Source organism: Berghia stephanieae, chromosome 9 (assembly GCF_034508935.2).
Source record: "Berghia stephanieae isolate SIO BIC M18660-M18661 chromosome 9, UCSD_Bste_1.3, whole genome shotgun sequence".
Classification (NCBI taxonomy): Eukaryota; Metazoa; Mollusca; class Gastropoda; order Nudibranchia; family Aeolidiidae; genus Berghia; species Berghia stephanieae.
This window is the reverse complement of record NC_088368.1, coordinates 48,119,798-48,139,714: the sequence shown is the minus strand read 5'-3', so window position 1 is coordinate 48,139,714 and position 19,917 is coordinate 48,119,798. Positions and strand designations below refer to the sequence as shown.

Below are 19,917 nucleotides of genomic sequence, written 5' to 3'. Positions count from 1 at the left end.
ATACTAAACACGTAATGTTTCAGACACTAAACCCTTCCTCGGCCAATAATGAAAACAGTCAGATCAATAAATCCAGATATAAAAGGGGAAAGTTCAACGAATGTCTGTTCGGGATTAACAATGGTGAAATAAACTCTCACGGTTATCAATGACTATTATTTTTTCCGTTGTTGTTTTAACTGACATCGACTGTATTTTTCCTCTATTTGACCTTATTATTATTATTATTATTATTATTATTATTATTATTATTATTTATTATTTATTATTATTATTATTATTATTATTATTTATTTATTTATTTATTTATTTATTTATTTATTTATTTATTTATTTATTTATTTATTTATTTATTTATTTATTGTTTTAGGATTACGACACAAACATGGATGACAATATACCAAAGATATTACCACGAAGACATGACAACGTTTCGTTAGAAAGACCGCATCACAGGTTGAAGACGGACTCCCTGAACTGCCATCGCCCAAACGGCATCACAAGGTTAAAGACGATCCCCCTTGTAAGTCATACGTAACATCAGTACTAAAAAATAAGCTTTTAAATCACGCAATTTCCACTAAACGTGCTCAAAGCTCTCTATCAGGGGTCTCTATTCAGCAGCATCATTTAACAGTAGAATAAATCATGAGGCCTGATAGGCGATAATACTATATTTGTTAAGACAAAGACATCGATTTTAACGGCCAATACCTATTCTACTCATGGGTACGGCGAGAGAATGTGTATTTGCCAAGGACTCAACTATGCACTACTCACAATGAGACACGAACCCTGAACTTTCCGTCTGGAAGGCGAGTGTCAAAGCCACTAGACCACGTAGCCGCACAACATATGGGAGGGGTGTCTTTTTGATTTAAGAATTATTTCCCTTTATTTTGTTCACACCGAGAAGTTACCAGATTGAGATCCCTCTGGAAACAACAAAAACCAAACAACGTTCGACTCTTGGCCTTCTTCATAAGACACAAAAGACAGACAACGTTCGACTCTTGGCCTTCTTCATAAGACGCAAAAGACAGACAACGTTCGACTCTTGGCCTTCTTCACAAGACACAAAAGACAAACAACGTTCGACTCTTGCCTTCTTCATAAGACACAAAAGACAGACAACGTTCGACTCTTGCCTTCTTCATAAGACACAAAAACCAAACAACGTTCGACTCTTGGCCTTCTTCATAAGACACAAAAACCAAACAACGTTCGACTCTTGGCCTTCTTCACAAGACACAAAAGACAAACAACGTTCGACTCTTGGCCTTCTTCATAAGACACAAAAGACAAACAACGTTCGACTCTTGGCCTTCTTCATAAGACACAAAAGACAAACAACGTTCGACTCTTGCCTTCTTCATAAGACACAAACGACAAACAACGTTCGACTCTTGCCTTCTTCATAAGACACAAAAACCAAACAACATTCGACTCTTGGCCTTCTTCATAAGACACAAAAGACAGACAACGTTCTACTCTTGGCCTTCTTCACAAGACACAAAAGACAAACAACGTTCGACTCTTGGCCTTCTTCACAAGACACAAAAGACAAACAACGTTCGACTCTTGGCCTTCTTCATAAGACACAAAAGACAAACAACGTTCGACTCTTGCCTTCTTCATAAGACACAAAAACCAAACAACGTTCGACTCTTGGCCTTCTTCACAAGACACAAAAGACAAACAACGTTCGACTCTTGGCCTTCTTCATAAGACACAAAAGACAAACAACGTTCGACTCTTGCCTTCTTCATAAGACACAAACGACAAACAACGTTCGACTCTTGCCTTCTTCATAAGACACAAAAACCAAACAACATTCGACTCTTGGCCTTCTTCATAAGACACAAAAGACAGACAACGTTCTACTCTTGGCCTTCTTCACAAGACACAAAAGACAAACAACGTTCGACTATTGGCCTTCTTCACAAGACACAAAAGACAAACAACGTTCGACTCTTGGCCTTCTTCATAAGACACAAAAGACAAACAACGTTCGACTCTTGCCTTCTTCATAAGACACAAACGACAAACAACGTTCGACTCTTGGCCTTCTTCACAAGACACAAAAGACAAACAACGTTCGACTCTTGCCTTCTTCATAAGACACAAAAACCAAACAACGTTCGACTCTTGGCCTCCTTCATAAGACACAAAAGACAGACAACGTTCGACTCTTGCCTTCTTCATAAGACACAAAAGACAGACAACGTTCGACTCTTGGCCTTCTTCATAAGACACAAAAGACAGACAACGTTCGACTATTGGCCTTCTTCATAAGACACAAAAGACAGACAACGTTCGACTCTTGGCCTTCTTCATAAGACACATAAGACAGACAACGTTCGACTCTTGGCCTTCTTCACAAGACACAAACGACAAACAACGTTCGACTCTTGGCCTTCTTCACAAGACACAAAAGACAAACAACGTTCGACTCTTGGCCTTCTTCACAAGACACAAAAGACAAACAACGTTCGACCCTTGGCCTTCTTCATAAGACACAAAAGACAGACAACGTTCGACTCTTGGCCTTCTTCATAAGACACAAAAGACAAACAACGTTCGACTCTTGGCCTTCTTCACAAGACACAAACGACAAACAACGTTCGACTCTTGGCCTTCTTCATAAGACACAAAAGACAGACAACGTTCGACTCTTGCCTTCTTCATAAGACACAAAAGACAAACAACGTTCGACTCTTGCCTTCTTCATAAGACACAAAAGATAAACAACGTTCGACTCTTGGCCTTCTTCATAAGACACAAAAGACAGACAACGTTCGACTCTTGGCCTTCTTCATAAGACACAAAAGACAAACAACGTTCGACTCTTGGCCTTCTTCACAAGACACAAAAGACAAACAACGTTCGACCCTTGGCCTTCTTCATAAGACACAAAAGACAGACAACGTTCGACTCTTGGCCTTCTTCATAAGACACAAAAGACAAACAACGTTCGACTCTTGGCCTTCTTCATAAGACACAAAAGACAAACAACGTTCGACTCTTGGCCTTCTTCATAAGACACAAAAGACAGACAACGTTCGACTCTTGCCTTCTTCATAAGACACATCAACCGATTACCATAATATTTTGGTCACAGGTAGAAAAAGGAAAATAAAAAGGCTCTTGAAGCCCGATTTTTTAATTTTTTTATTAGAAACTTTAAAAATTAAGTTCAAAGTTATTACTTGATTATTCCCCTTGAAAAAAGTTACATAAATCCAAAATACTCATAATTTTTTTTTTTAAATCCGGCTCCTAGAGGACCTGCGTATTTGACTTATATGACACTCATTTGTAGAAAGTTTGAAGAAGATTGGTTGAAAACTGAGGGAGGAGATAGGTTTTTAGTGACGAAAATTGCAGTTTTGAGAAAAACGCATTTAAAAGTCAAAGTAAACGAGTTTAGGGACAAACCCTCCTCTCGCTCTCTGATTGGATTGTGACCACATGACATAAGTAAGAACAAAGTGATTGGTTGTTGAAGATAGAGGAGAGTTTTTAATTTTAATTGATATGTTTTTGTCTTTACTTAGTTATAAAGAATAGTTGATATTCTTTCATGAAATCAATCCACTGAAACTAAAAATGGACAGGATTTAACCATACTATGGGTCACAACATACGTTATTTTGAGTCGAAAAAAACTGAAGATGAAGTTCTCATGCATTTTTTTATGCAGACAAATGGTCACGTGACAACACCCCACCAAAATCTAATTTTAGCAAACTGGGTCAAAATTCATCATTTTTAATGTCGCTTCCCCCCCCCCCCTTTAACAAATGTAAACACATTGCTTTGTTTATGAAAGTTGTAAACATAACCATGTATCAAGCGAATAAAATTACCAATCGTGATGTTGAATAGTTCAAAAGCTGTGAACACACTTCACAATGTGTGTCACTTTGAGCACATTTTACAATGTGACCTATGAACTCGAGCACAGTGAATGGTCATCTCGATAATCCTCATGGTGGTGTTGTATCGTAGCCATCGTTAACATAATAATATAGCCTGACACAAGAACCGTGTCTGACCGTAATCTTCGTAAAGTTATAGCCTGATACTGACCAAAAGATGACGTCAAAATGCCAGTCTTTGGCCACACGAGAAAACAAATCGTGAGTTGTATTCAATAGTTCAACCAATGGGACCACTTGTTTCCTTGAGCTCTACTAACGACAACTCACTAGGCGGTGCAAAAACCAAATAATTACGTCAAACTGCCAGTCCTTTTGGATTTCAGTGCCAGGCTATAGATAGAATGCGCTTGGCCAAGGAGGTCACAACATTGCCATCCGGGAGTATAACGGACCAACACACAAACTCTGTGTAACCATGAACTTTTATAGTCTGGTTAATACAGTTTAGTGAGAACAACTCACAAACGCGGATGGCAAAAACAATAACAAAGGCCTGAGTGACGTCATCTGCATACTATCTATAACATAACGATGGCTAGCTTGAACCCTCAAGTACTGGCAGTTTGACGTCATTTTTGGTCAGTGTCAGTGTAGCCATCGTAAACATATAGCCTGACACAAGAACCCTCGAGGACTGGCAGTTTGACGTCATTTTTTATTTTTGTGTAGCGTTAGTAGAGGCCAAAGAAACAAGTGATTCCAATGGTTGAACTATTGAATACAACTCACGGTTTGTTTTCTTTTGTGGCCAAAGACTGGCATTTTGACGCCATTTTCTGGCCAGTGTCAGGCTACAACTTTACGATGGCTACGGTTGTATCTGTATGACATTACAGCAAACATTTTGAAAAATGGTCTGTAAGGTTATGTGGTCTAGCGCTTTCGGATCGGAAGGTCCAGGGTTCGAGACCTGCTCTGTTCGACGCATAGTTGATATATATATATATATATATATATATATATATATTATATATATATATATATAAATATGTGTGTGTGTGTAGCCATTGGCTTGACAGGAGACACAGTTGAAATTAGAATTAAATGAACTTCAACACAAATATATTTTATAATGCGTAAAGAAACAATATGTATAGTATTTTTTCATCAATTATCATATTTTATTATTAAGCCATTTTAAATAAAAGAAACCATAAATAATTTGAATAGGTAAAATTATAGAACTTTATTTAGATTAGCACACACACACACACACACCGAGATAGATAGATAGATAGATAGATAGAGAGAGAGAGAGACAAAGAGAGACAGAGAGAGAGAGGGAGAGAGAGACAGAGACACAGAGAGACACAGAGAGAGAGACAGGGAGAGAGAGAGAGAGAGAGGGGGGGGAGAGAAACCAACGATGCAATTACAAAGCAAAGAATGATTTCTTCAGCAAAATGTGTTTTCTCACTGACTTGTAAAGCACCGATGAAATCTTGGAAACTTGATCCAGTATCAGCAAACCTTATGTCTGTATGTGTAAACACGTCTTGTTCCATCTATAACTAAAGTAATCAATCTTCCACTCTCTAACAGTAATCTCCCATCTTGTTCCATCTATAACTAACGTAATCAATCTTCCACTCTCTAACAGTAATCTCCCATCTTGTTCCATCTATAACTAAAGTAATCAATCTTCCACTCTCTAACAGTAATCTCCCATCTTGTTCCATCTATAACTAACGTAATCAATCTTCCACTCTCTAACAGTAATCTTCCATCTTGTTCCATCTATAACTAACGTAATCATTCTTCCACTCTCTAACAGTGATCTCCCATCTTGTTCCATCTATAACTAAAGTAATCAATCTTCCACTCTCTAACAGTAATCTCCCATCTTGTTCCATCTATAACTAACGTAATCAATCTTCCACTCTCTAACAGTAATCTCCCATCTTGTTCCATCTGTAACTAACGTAATCAATCTTCCACTATCTAACAGTAATCTCCCATCAGGTTCCATCTATAGCTAAAGTAATCAATCTTCCACTCTCTAACAGTAATCTCCCATCTTGTTCCATCTATAACTAAAGTAATCAATCTTCCACTCTCTAACAGTAATCTCCCATCTTGTTCCATCTATAACTAACGTAATCAATCTTCCACTCTCTAACAGTAATCTCCCATCTTGTTCCATCTATAACTAACGTAATCAATCTTCCACTTTCTAACAGAAATCTCCCATCTTGTTCCATCTATAACTAAAGTAATCAATCTTCCACTCTCTAACAGTAATCTCCCATCTTGTTCCATCTATAACTAACGTAATCAATCTTCCACTCTCTAACAGTAATCTCCCATCTTGTTCCATCTATAACTAAAGTAATCAATCTTCCACTCTCTAACAGTAATCTTCCATCTTGTTCCATCTATAACTAAAGTAATCAATCTTCCACTCTCTAACAGTAATCTCCCATCTTGTTCCATCTATAACTAAAGTAATCAATCTTCCACTCTCGAACAGTAATCTCCCATCTTGTTCCATCTATAACTAACGTAATCAATCTTCCACTCTCTAACAGTAATCTCCCATCTTGTTCCATCTATAACTAACGTAATCAATCTTCCACTCTCTAACAGTAATCTCCCATCTTGTTCCATCTATAACTAAAGTAATCAATCTTCCACTCTCGAACAGTAATCTCCCATCTTGTTCCATCTATAACTAACGTAATCAATCTTCCACTCTCTAACAGTAATCTCCCATCTTGTTCCAAAGACGGATTAGTTCAACCTTTACTTAAAACATCCATAATTAGACCAGAATGACGTCATGATTTATCGATGTGATTCTAACTCGTCCATTCTTTTACTCCACATATTATGCATTAAATGAATGAATTTATCAAGCACTGTTTACAATACAGGACATCTATCAATAGAAATTTGTCAAATGTATTATTTAATATAAATACGTGATATATTTTTATTCATTTAATTAAAGATTATTCTTAAGGCAAATCGAACAATAAGTCTCATATAACAATTTCACTCGGCTATGATTTGTATATCAAAATGGAAAACAAATGAAATATAAATGATATTTATCTTAGAGGCCACCAATAAGGCTCAGAGAACAATTTTACTGGGCTATGATTTATATATAAAATGGAAAACAAATGAAATATAAATGATATTTATGTTAGAGGCCACCAATAAGGCTCAGAGAACAATTTTACTGGGCTATGATTTATATATAAAATGGAAAACAAATGAAATATAAATGATACTGGATCAAGTTTCCAAGATTTCATCGGTGCTTTACAAGTCAGTGAGAAAACACATTTTGCTGAAGAAATCGTTCTTTGCTTTGTAATTGCATCGTTGGTTTCTCTCCCCTCTCTCTCTCTCTCTCTCTTCTCTCTCTCTCTCTCTCTCTCTGTCTCTCTCTCTCTGTGTCTCTGTGTCTCTGTCTCTCTCTCCCTCTCTCTCTCTCTGTCTCTCTTTGTCTCTCTCTCTCTCTCTCTCTCTATCTATCTATCTATCTATCTATCTATCTCGGTGTGTGTGTGTGTGTGTGTGTGTTAATCTAAATAAAGTTCTATAATTTTACCTATTCAAATTATTTATGGTTTCTTTTATTTAAAATGGCTTAATAATAAAATATGATAATTGATGAAAAAATACTATACATATTGTTTCTTTACGCATTATAAAATATATTTGTGTTGAAGTTCATTTAATTCTAATTTCAACTGTGTCTCCTGTCAAGCCAATGGCTACATATATATATATATATATATATATATATATATATATATATATATATATATATATATATATATATATATAATCAACTATGCGTCGATCAGAGCAGGTCTCGAACCCTGGACCTTCCGATCCGAAAGCGCTAGACCACATAACCTTACAGACCATTTTTCAAAACGTTTGCTGTAATGTCATACAGATACAACCGTAGCCATCGTAAAGTTGTAGCCTGACACTGGCCAGAAAATGGCGTCAAAATGCCAGTCTTTGGCCACAAAAGAAAACAAACCGTGAGTTGTATTCAATAGTTCAACCAATGGAATCACTTGTTTCTTTGGCCTCTACTAACGACAACTCACTAAACGCTACACAAACCTAAAAAATGACGTCAAACTGCCAGTCCTCGAGGGTTCTTGTGTCAGGCTATATGTTTACGATGGCTACACTGACACTGACCAAAAATGACGTCAAACTGCCAGTACTTGAGGGTTCTAGCTAGCCATCGTTATGTTATAGCCTGACACTGAAATCCAAAAGGACTGGCAGTTTGACGTAATTATTTGGTTTTTGCACCGCCTAGTGAGTTGTCGTTAGTAGAGCTCAAGGAAACAAGTGGTCCCATTGGTTGAACTATTGAATACAACTCACGATTTGTTTTCTCGTGTGGCCAAAGACTGGCATTTTGACGTCATCTTTTGGTCAGTATCAGGCTATAACTTTACGAAGATTACGGTCAGACACGGTTCTAGTGTCAGGCTATATTATTATGTTAACGATGGCTACGATACAACACCACCATGAGGATTATCTAGATGACCATTCACTGTGCTCGAGTTCATAGGTCACATTGTAAAATGTGCTCAAAGTGACACACATTGTGAAGTGTGTTCACAGCTTTTGAACTATTCAACATCACGATTGGTAATTTTATTCGCTTGATACATGGTTATGTTTACAACTTTCATAAACAAAGCAATGTGTTTACATTTGTTAAAGGGGGGGGGAGCGACATTAAAAATGATGAATTTTGACCCAGTTTGCTAAAATTAGATTTTGGTGGGGTGTTGTCACGTGACCATTTGTCTGCATAAAAAATGCATGAGAACTTCATCTTCAGTTTTTTGCGACTCAAAATAACGTATGTTGTGACCCATAGTATGGTTAAATCCTGCCCAATTTTAGTTTCAGTGGATTGATTTCATGAAAGAATATCAAATAGTCTTTATAACTAAGTAAAGACAAAAACAAATCAATGAAAAGTAAAAACTCTCCACAATCTTCAACAACCAATCACTTTGTTCTTACTTATGTCATGTGGTCACAATCCAATCAGAGAGCGAGAGGAGGGTTTGTCCCTAAACTCGTTTACTTTGACTTTTAAATGCGTTTTTCTCAAAACTGCAATTTTCGTCACTAAAAACCTCCTCCCTCAGTTTTCAACCAATCTTCTTCAAACTTTCTACAAATGAGTGTCATACAAGTCAAATACGCAGGTCCTCTAGGAGCCGGATTTTTAAAAAAAGTTATGAGTATTTTGGATTTATGTAACTTTTTTCAAGAGGAATAATCGAGTAATAACTTTGAACTTAATTTTTAAAGTTTCTAATTAAAAAATAAAAAATCGGGCTTCTAGAGCCTTTTTATTTTCCTTTTTTCTACCTGTGACCAAATTATTATGGTAATCGGTTGATAAACAAAAAAGCCTTTGACTTTTTAAGATTTGTTGTTTAACTTCCAATATGGCTTTGTTTCCATAGCAACGGGCAACTTTATTATATGCAATCATCCTTCCCAAACATATACATTATGACTGTGCATAAAAGTTTAGGATATTTCATCAAATAAAAAAAAATGACCCTTTAGTGTCGCTCCCCCCCCCCCCCTTAAGAAATATTCCATAAATCACGTGATTGAAGACCGGTTAGACGAAAACATGAATATAGATGCTGTGCGCTTGGCTAAGAAACTCACAACATTGCCATCCCCATGTATAACAGACCAACACACAAAATTATGTTTAACCTTGAACGTTTATACTCTGGTTAATACAATTTAGTGAGAATTACTCATAAACATGGATAGCAACTTTGTGTATTTGTGCTTTATTTCCCGTAGGCGGATTTTGTGGGTTTTTAACTAAAGGCATAGCATCAAAAACAAATACTGATTTTCTAATTTTTTTATTTATGATAAAGAATCTGAATAAGTAGACTAATGGATGTATAGATAGTATGCACTTGGCTTAGAGTTCACAACATTGCCATCCGGAAGTATAACGGACCAACACACAAAACTATGTGTAACCATTAACTTTTATAGTCTGGTTAATACAGTTTAGTAAGAATCACTCACAAACGCGGATGGCAAAATACAATAACAAAGGCTTGAGTGACGTCATCTTCGTTCTATCTATATTATCCGAGGTCGACTTATTTGCAGGTCTGATAACCCAATTCGTTATGGGCTTGTTGTATTATTTTTTTAAAGTCGTCCTTCAGAACTATTCTGACTATGGAGCCGGAGTTTATCCCGGTTTCTATAGCGTGAAACGGACAATAGCAATTGCTTGCTATCCTTTGGATAAAACGTTAGTCTATCACAAAGTACTTTTGCCGCGAAATCTAACAGACTCAGCTACCCATTCACTTCTGGGTGGACAGGGGAGTTAGAAAAAAAATTCGACTGCACCCGGGATCGATCACAGTCCCTTTGTGTATGAAGCGAGTGTTCTACCAACTGAGCTATCCGGACACCCATTGTGTATGAAGCGAGTGCTCTACCAACTGAGCTCTCCGGACACCCATTGTGTGTGAAGCGAGTGTTCTACCAACTGAGCTATCCGGACACCCATTGTGTGTGAAGTGAGTGTTCTACCAACTGAGCTATCCGGACACCCATTGTGTGTGAAGCGAGTGTTCTACCAACTGAGCTATCCAGACACCCATTGTGTGTGAAGCGAGTGTTCTACCAACTGAGCTATCCGGACACCCATTGTGTGTGAAGTGAGTGTTCTACCAACTGAGCTATCCGGACACCCATTGTGTGTGAAGCGAGTGCTCTACCAACTGAGCTATCCGAAGCGAGTGCTCTACCAACTGAGCTATCCGAAGCGAGTGCTCTACCAACCGAGCTAACCGGACACTCATTGTGTGTGAAGCGTGTGTTCTATCAACTGAGCTATCCGGACACCCATTGTGTATGAAGCGAGTGCTCTACCAACTGAGCTATCCGGACACCCATTGTGTGTGAAGTGAGTGCTCTACCAACTGAGCTATCCGAAGCGAGTGCTCTACCAACTGAGCTATCCGAAGCGAGTGCTCTACCAACCGAGCTATCCGGACACTCATTGTGTGTGAAGCGAGTGTTCTATCAACTGAGCTATCCGGACACCCATTGTGTGTGAAGTGAGTGTTCTACCAACTGAGCTATCCGGACACCCATTGTGTGTGAAGCGAGTGTTCTACCAACTGAGCTATCCGAAGCGAGTGCCCTACCAACTGAGCTATCCGGACACCCATTGTGTGTGAAGCGAGTGCTCTACCAATTGAGCTATCCGAAGCGAGTGCTCTACCAACTGAGCTATCCGGACATCCATTGTGTGTGAAGCGAGTGCTCTACCAACTGAGCTATCCGAAGCGAGTGCTCTACCAACTGAGCTATCGGGAACCCTTTCGTTGTTGTATTGGAAATCACAAATAATATTGTCCATTACAACAATGTTAAACTAGGCCCATAATTGCGTTCGGATGTCAGACCTGCATATAGCTACACGTTGATCCATGTGAATGTGACAACTTTCTTACAGTTGGTAGGGAGAGGAGTAAATATTTTTTAAAAGAAAAACATGAAACATGACATACCTGTATCTAAAACTTTCACAAATCTTAATCGTTTCCATCAGCCTTGGTCGGCAATAATCTGCGACATCAGACACACAGGTGGTGAAATCCGGGGTAAGCATCGTTGACACGGAGACCAGTTCCCTGTGTTGTCTGTGGTAACACATTTGTCGGGTGGCGGGGCCAAGCTGTCGGTGGATGATGATATCAATGATGAAACTATTGATGATAATAGCGATGACGACGTGAAAGGGTGATAGTGATAGAGGGGGTGAAATATATATAATACTCGTATTATAGATAATAACATTTACATGATAATAAAATCAACATTGAATGGAATAGCAGCAACTTTTATTCAACATCTGATTTTTACAACAGGCCTCGTAAACAACGTCACATTCCAGCTGTGATTTTTAACTCAAGTGATCCGATTTTTTTACAATAATATTAATAAGAACAGGCCTCGGGGAGGCAAACGGAAACAACATAACATCTCAATGGTAACAACTCGTCGTCCACCCCGCCCCCACACAAACCCCCGTCCACCACCAACACTTGTAACTGTACCGACCACAAACAGTTTCGCAAACGACAACAATAACATTGTTATTGGTCTTCTCAATGCACAGTGCTGCCGTAACAAAACCGAAGAATTAAACGATTTATTAACGGAGAAGAACTTCGACATACTATTTATAGTAGAGACATGGCTCTCACAGTCTGGAGACGACTCAGTTGAAAAAGCTATGACACCCCCTGGGTACCAATTTAGATCGTATCCAAGGAAAGATCAGCGAGGGGGTGGCTTTGGCGTATTTTATAAAACAAAATTATCTAAACATGTGGAAATCCTCGAAATGCGCTGCAAAATAATGGAGGCCATTGATCTTAGATTATCCCTCCGGAATACAAGATACAACTTCAACTGCATCTACCGACCGCCCTGGTTTTATCTAAAATGGACTATTGTAACTCCCTTTGAGCGAATTTAGCTAAAGACAAAATTAGCAAACTTCAGGTTGCTCAAAATAACGCAGCCAGGCTCATTGTACGCAATAACAAAAAATACCCGTCAGCAACTCTTCTTCTCCTTGAGTTACATTGGCTTCCTGTGGAAAAAAGAGTTGCCTATAAGATTTGTATTGTTGTCTACAAATCCCTGAGCACGAACAGTCCCTCCTATATTAAAGACCTTCTAAACATATGTCCCCAATAGAAACTTGAGGTCAAGCAATGACCAATCAATCCTTGTCAAACCTAAGCCATTGCGTAAAATAGGTGAACAGTCTTTTCAATTTTCGGCCCCCCATTTTTGGAACTCTCTCCCATTACACGTGAGATGCTCGGATTCGTTGACAACGTTCAAATTTCGCTTAAAGTTTTATCTTTTTACGTCATAATGTTGTAATATTATTTTCATATTTTGTTGTTGTTAAATTGAATTCGTATCACGTTTCCTTCACACTTGTCTCACTGTAATCTTTTTGTTTTATATCACTGTAAAGCGCTTAGAGCCTGTGACGACGGGGTAAAGCGCTATATAAATGCCATTTATTATTATTATTATTATGACGATGATGATGGTGGTGATGATGATGGTGGTGATGATGATGGTGATGATGGTGGTGATGATGATGGTGATGGTGGTGATGGTGGTGATGGTGATGATGGTGATGATGATGATGATGGTGATGATGGTGATGATGGTGGTGATGATGATGGTGATGATGGTGGTGATGATGGTGGTGGTGGTGGTGGTGATGATGGTGATGATGGTGGTGATGATGATGGTGGTGATGGTGGTGATGGTGGTGATGATGATGTTGATGATGGTGGTGATGATGATGGTGATGGTGGTGATGGTGATGGTGGTGATGGTGATGATGATGATGGTGATGATGGTGGTGATGATGATGGTGATGATGGTGGTGGTGATGGTGGTGATGATGGTGGTGGTGATGATGGTGATGATGATGATGGTGATGATGATGATGATGATGATGGTGATGATGGTGATGATGGTGATGATGGTGGTGATGATGATGGTGATGATGGTGGTGATGATGGTGGTGGTGATGGTGGTGATGATGGTGGTGGTAATGGTGGTGATGATGATAATATTATTATTATTATTATTATTATTATTATATTATTATTATTATTATTATTATTATTATTATTATTATTATTATTATTATTACTATTATTATTATTATTATTATTATTATTATTATTATTATTATTATTATTATTATTATTATTATTATTATTATTATTATTATTATTATTATTATTATTATTATTATTATCATTAATAGCGGGCAGGGAGGTACTTTCTATGTCTTCTATCCCCACTTATCTGTTTTCCAATTGCTTTCTGTCTTTGTCTTGGAATGAGATTACTTAGTCTTGTCCTGACCCTGGTCGGAGTCCTTGGCTGAGAGGGAAACAGTCGAATGTATAGTTATAGTTTTGGGAGATGATATTTTTATTCCTTGTAAATCATCTCTCTTTTATGTACTGTTACACTTTTTATTTTTACATATGATTTGTAAACATTTGAGTGTGTTCCTCTTAGTAGGATCTGTGCTGGTGTCTGGATGAGACTTTTAGGTGATCTCAAACTAAGTACAGTGATAGTGTGCTCTTGGAATCTACACCTGTTTCCTATTTGAACCATTCCCCTTTGTCTTACCTTTCCTTATGTGCTTTAATTGTAATTCTAGAACTTATTACTATCACGTTTTCTTCCTTTTTACTGGCGCTGATATGAACTTATGTGTTGCGAACGCCGTAAAACCATTAAAAACATTTTAAAAGCATTATTATTATTATTATCATTATCTTTATTATTATTATTATTATTATTATTATTATTATTATTATTATTATTATTATTATTATTATTATTATTATTATTATTATTATTATTATTATTATTATTATTATTATTATTATTATTATTATTATTATTATTATTATTATTATTATTATTATTATTATTATTATTATCATTATTATTATTATCAATAACAAGAAGAAGAAGAAGAAGAAGAAGAAGAAGAAGAAGAAGAAGAAGAAGAAGAAGAAGAAGAAGAAGAAGAAGAAGAAGAAGAAGAAGAAGAAGAAGAAGAATTTTGAGATGACCATAAGGCCACGTTCGATTCATTGTACAACTGAATACCTGTGGGCCTTCATCTAGTCCAAAATACTCAAACTTGTATCTTCGTGGTTGTGAATCTTTACCAAGATGTGGCTGTGTGGTCTAGAAGTATAACACTCGTCTCCGGACTGAACGTACCTGGGTTCGTGTCCAGCTCTGAGCGGCGCATAGTTGAGTCCTTGGAAAAGGCTCTTTGCTCACATTCTCTCACTGTACTCAGGTGTAAAATGAGTACCTGGCCGTTAACAGATATTGTCATATCCCCTTACATGCATCATAGCCGTCCTTCATATTAAGTGTTACTGTTGGCCAGGGACCCCTTGTAAAGCGCTTTGAGCACGTTTAGTGGATATTGCGCGATATAAAAGTTCAATTTATTTTACAATAACAAGTTGATAAAGGGGAAACCCGAAACGTCCAGTTTATCTGTTTTTGTATATTAAATTGAAGCTTACATTCAATTTCACATTGTTATTTATATCTTTGAGCTTCGACTATTAGTGCTTTGGTACGTTTTGTGGATATTGCGCTATATAAAATATCACTTTTAAGGAGAGTTTTGCCCAATATGAATTTTAAAAAACAAACAAAAAAAACACGTCTTTAAAATGTTGGCCATAAAAATCATCCTTCAAATATCAATCGAGTAGAAGGACCCTCATCTTGTCTACAACTTTCAAACCTGGGACGTCATCAAATCGTCTTTGAAGTCTCGGGTTTGAGCGATTTATACAAGATAAGGGTCATTTAACCCTCTCCGTACCAACTACGGGAAAATCGTCACATTCGTTACGATACAACCATCATTTTAACCCTCTCCGTACCAACTACAGGAAAATCGTCACATTCGTTACGATACAACCATCATTTTAACCCTCTCCGTACCAACTACAGGAAAATCGTCACATTCGTTACGATACAACCAACATTTTAACCCTCTCCGTACCAACTACAGGAAAATCGTCACATTCGTTACGATACAACCACATTTTTACCCTCTCCGTACCAACTACAGGAAAATCGTCACATTCGTTACGATACAACCAACATTTTAACCCTCTCCGTATCAACTACAGGAAAATCTTCACATTCGTTACGATACAACCAACATTTTAACCCTCTCCATACCAACTACAGGAAAATCGTCACATTCGTTACGATACAACCAACATTTTAACCCTCTCCGTACCAACTACAGGAAAATCGTCACATTCGTTACGATACAACCAACATTTTAACCCTTCCGTACCAACTACAGGAAAATCGTCACATTCGTTACGCGATACAACCAACATTTTAACCCTCTCTGTATCAACTACAGGAAAATCGCCACATTCGTTACGATACAACCAACATTTTAACCCTCTCCATACCAACTACAGGAAAATCGCCACATTCGTTACGATACAACCAACATTTTAACCCTCTCCGTACCAACTACAGGAAAATCGTCAAATTCGTTACGATACAACCAACATTTTTCTTATTCAAATGTCTCTTGTACATCATAAAATATAAAGAAAATGAACACAGTGTGTTGTAGAGTAATGTTTTGGTAAAGAAATTATGTATGGCAAGAACTTACTGCTATTGTGTTTGAGTGATAAAAAATCTATATTTTGTGTTAGTTGGGTGTGGTGAAGGTTAGGGGAAAATCCTGAAAATGGCTGGTAAGGAGATAGTGAAAACACATTCAGATATTTTGTGTGCCCTTCATTCTCATATAATACTCTGGTAAGGAGAGGATTAGTCATTTTAATAGATCGAATATTTGAAGGAAGAGTTTTCTGTCCAAAATTTTTAATACATTTTTTTTCTCAGAGTAACGTCCCCTGATATTTTCAACAAAACAGGGCCATTCTGACGTATATTTATTTGCAGGTCTGATAACCCAAATTAAATTGTTATGCATTTGATCTCCTTGTTGTCAAGGCAAAAATACTCTCACATCAACGTAAAACATTATCAATGACACCGATGTTAAAACGGGCCCATCAGTGTGTTATGTGAGCAGACCTGTATAATGTTAACGTCGGGCGATGGAGAGAAAGAGATGGAGAGAGACCAAGAGAGAGAACCCGCTTTGACTATGTGACAAATAATTTTCAACAATCGATCTAATTCTATTCAGTGTGATCAGGGAGAGCGATTTTCTAATTGTATTAAGAAGAGTAATTGGTATCAAATTCTTTGGTGGGCCGTTTGTTTTTCCTGGCTTTTGAATTGATATTAGCTCCCCTGGATGAATATCCAGGTTCTGGTGATGTTCGAACCTTAGATTGAAAATGTCATATATGTGTTCATCTAATAAGCGTGGTCCATATTTTAGAAGTGCAGCGCATACTCCATCTTCTCCCGGTGCTCTGATGCTATTTAGACTTTTAAAAGCATTTCTCACTTCTCTTGGTGTCATAGGTTTTAATGGGGATTTCCCTCAAATCGGCTGACATGTGGCGTTTTGTTGTCTTGGAATTTTGTTTTAAAGTATTCAAAAAGAACATTTGAAATGTCAATGGGGTTGATAATCAATTATCCCGAGTCGTCCTCTATCTTTGGGTTTTCAAATGGTCTTTGGTTTATTAGTCTCACAGCTTTATACATTGCTTGATCGTTGTTGCATTTATTAATAGTGTCAACGGTTTTGTCCAACTCTTCATTACTCCATGTCTTATGCGGTGTAATATTTTGTTTCCTTCAATTTGAGTTTCTGTCTTTCTCCTTCCATTTTTGTGTTTTGTATTCTTATTCACAAATCCTTTTGTTGGTTAGATAATTGAGCTGTGATGGTGTCATACGTACGGCCTTGTCGTTTGGTTGTAGTTGTCCCGGCGCTTTGAATTACAGTATTTGTTATTCACTTCGTACACGTGACCTTCGTTCGGTGTGTTGTTGTTGTTCGTTAAATTGTCTAGTTCAGTATTGAGTTGTCGCTGGTTTTGTTTACGACATCGTGAGTTGTTGACAATATTTGTGATGTTTATTTTTGGTTCATGAAATGTTGTGCTGTGTTTTCTTGATTGTTTGTGCCATTCAATAACAAAGTTTGTTTTAACTAGTCTATGATCTGTTGTTATCAATGTGCCCGCGTATGATCTCGCATTTGTTATGAATTGTCTGTGTCTTTGTCTGCACAGTATAAAATCAATTTGGTTGTAAATGTTGATAACTGCTCCTGTTTCTTTATTTTTCCTCTGTCCTACCCACGTCGTTTGGTGTCTAGAAGCGTGATTAAATGCGCTGTTCGTGACAAATAAATGTTTGTCTTCGCAAAAGTCCACCAGTCCTTCTCCGTTATAATTTCGTATACCCTTTGAATAAGACCCAAGGCAATTCTCCCCTTCTTCCCGTTTGCCAACTTTAGCATTGAAATCTCCAGTTATTATTAGCAGTGTTATTTCCCTGTCAGAAAAAGTAGAAATATTTATAACTGGAATAGATATGTCTGCCGCCTTCGATACTATCAATCGCCAATCCTTGTTAAATATTTTGAAAGGAATAGTTATGGAAGATGAAGTTACATTAATCAGATTCCTTATAAGTGAAACCTGGATAACCACCAAAATAATCGATGCCTCAGAGAATAAATCATTCCTTCGCAACAACGGTACACCACAAGGAGACAGCTAAGCCCTGTTTTATTTATCATTTACCATGAAAATGTTTTAAAAGATGTGCGTAAATCTGTACCTTCGGCCCAATCACGTTTTAAAAACGAACTCCCCATGGAAATTGCATATGCAGACGACATCGACTGTATTGGTCTGAAACAAGTCAATGTAAATGACATCCAAAGAGCCTTACAAAATCGCCAACTGTACGTAAATAGTGACAAAACAGATGTAATATTATTGTCAAGGAAGAAAGATGGATGGAGAGCCACGAAAAAAGTATGATCATTAATAGGAGATAAGGAATATGTAGAGAGAAGAAAACGTTTATCGACGGCTGTATTGAATAAATTACTATATATATGGATTAGAAAAGATAAAATAAAATTAAACACTAAAATCAAATTATACACAACCCTTGTAAAATCCGTGCTATGTACAACTGCGGAACATGGGCACTGACTGGAGCCGAAGAGCAAAGATTAGACAGATTTGATAGTCCGGAATATGCAATAAAATACTGTATGAAAAATGTAATGAAAGACCCTTATCCATTCCAATCCTGGAGGCAAGATGGCGGCTTCTTGGGCATATACTCAGAAGTGATGAAAATATACCAGCTAATAAAGCCATGAATACTTTTTTCACCCCATCTGGACACAAGAAATATCAAGGTAAACCACCCACGTCAATTTATACTGTCCTCAATAGAGACCTAAAACGCCTTCAAAATAACAAGGAATTAAAATCAAAGGAAGACCTTATTAACTTAGCATCCACAGCAAAAGACCGTGAATTGTGGAAGAAGATGAGACAGATTATTAGAGAGGCAGCCGAGGCGTCCAGATCGGATGATTAGGGAGCGAAAGGCCTTAAGTCAGTAAGTCAAGTCATATATATATATATATATATATATATATATATATATATATATAGAGAGAGAGAGAGAGAGAGAGAGAGAGAGAGAGAGAGAATGTACGTTAGATCTCACCCCGGAACAGTCGGAAGTTGCCTCAATCTCCCTCCAGGTGCTACCAAACCAGTGTTCTGTATGGATCCACTTGTTACGCCTATAGTAGGAGGCGTAAGGCTGGTTTTCGATGATGTAGGCGTAAATAACAAACAGCCTCTTGTTGCTTTGAATGGCCTCCTGGAGCGTGGGCCATTGGCGATTGCCTGACTCACGGAACGCCGAGTTCAACAAGGGACGTAACTGAGCCTAATGATGGATACAATTAAAATGCATTCAGAAAAGCGTGTGGCGAAGGGATTCAAGTTGAAAATGACAAGAAAATGAAATGAGCTTGTAGAAAATATTATTTTGGTGATAGATCGTTTGCTTGTTTCGGCCCCAAGATTTGGAATGAACTACCACGTGGTCTGAGGGAGTGTGAGTCTTTGCCTGCCTTTAAAAAGAATCTCAAGACACATCTTTACCGTCTTTGCTTTTATTGACGTCATGGACCTTTGGTTTGGCCATCAATTGTTTGTTTGTGTGTTTGTTTGTTTGTGTGTTTGTTTGTTTGTGTGTTTGTTTGTTTGTGTGTTTCTTTGTTTGTGTGTTTGTTTGTTTGTGTGTTTGTTTGTTTGTGTTTAAATCTTTTTTTAAATATAATTTACATTGCAAAGAGCTTGTGTTTTACACG

The 19,917-nt window shown here is 37.5% G+C and overlaps 1 protein-coding gene across 1 annotated transcript in view; it reads right to left on the bottom strand.

Annotated features, from left to right (window-relative positions):
• Window positions 1-450: 450 nt before the first annotated feature.
• The window catches only part of LOC144979270 (uncharacterized), a 48,035-nt gene continuing 28,568 nt past the window's right edge, over window positions 451-19,917 (bottom strand). The window contains exons 11-13 of the mRNA XM_078925884.1: window positions 19,263-19,490; window positions 11,519-11,685; window positions 451-520 (exon numbers count right to left, since the gene is read on the bottom strand). Of these exons, the coding sequence (XP_078782010.1) occupies window positions 451-520; window positions 11,519-11,685; window positions 19,263-19,490 (465 nt within the window). The remainder of the gene's footprint in view (window positions 521-11,518; window positions 11,686-19,262; window positions 19,491-19,917) is intronic.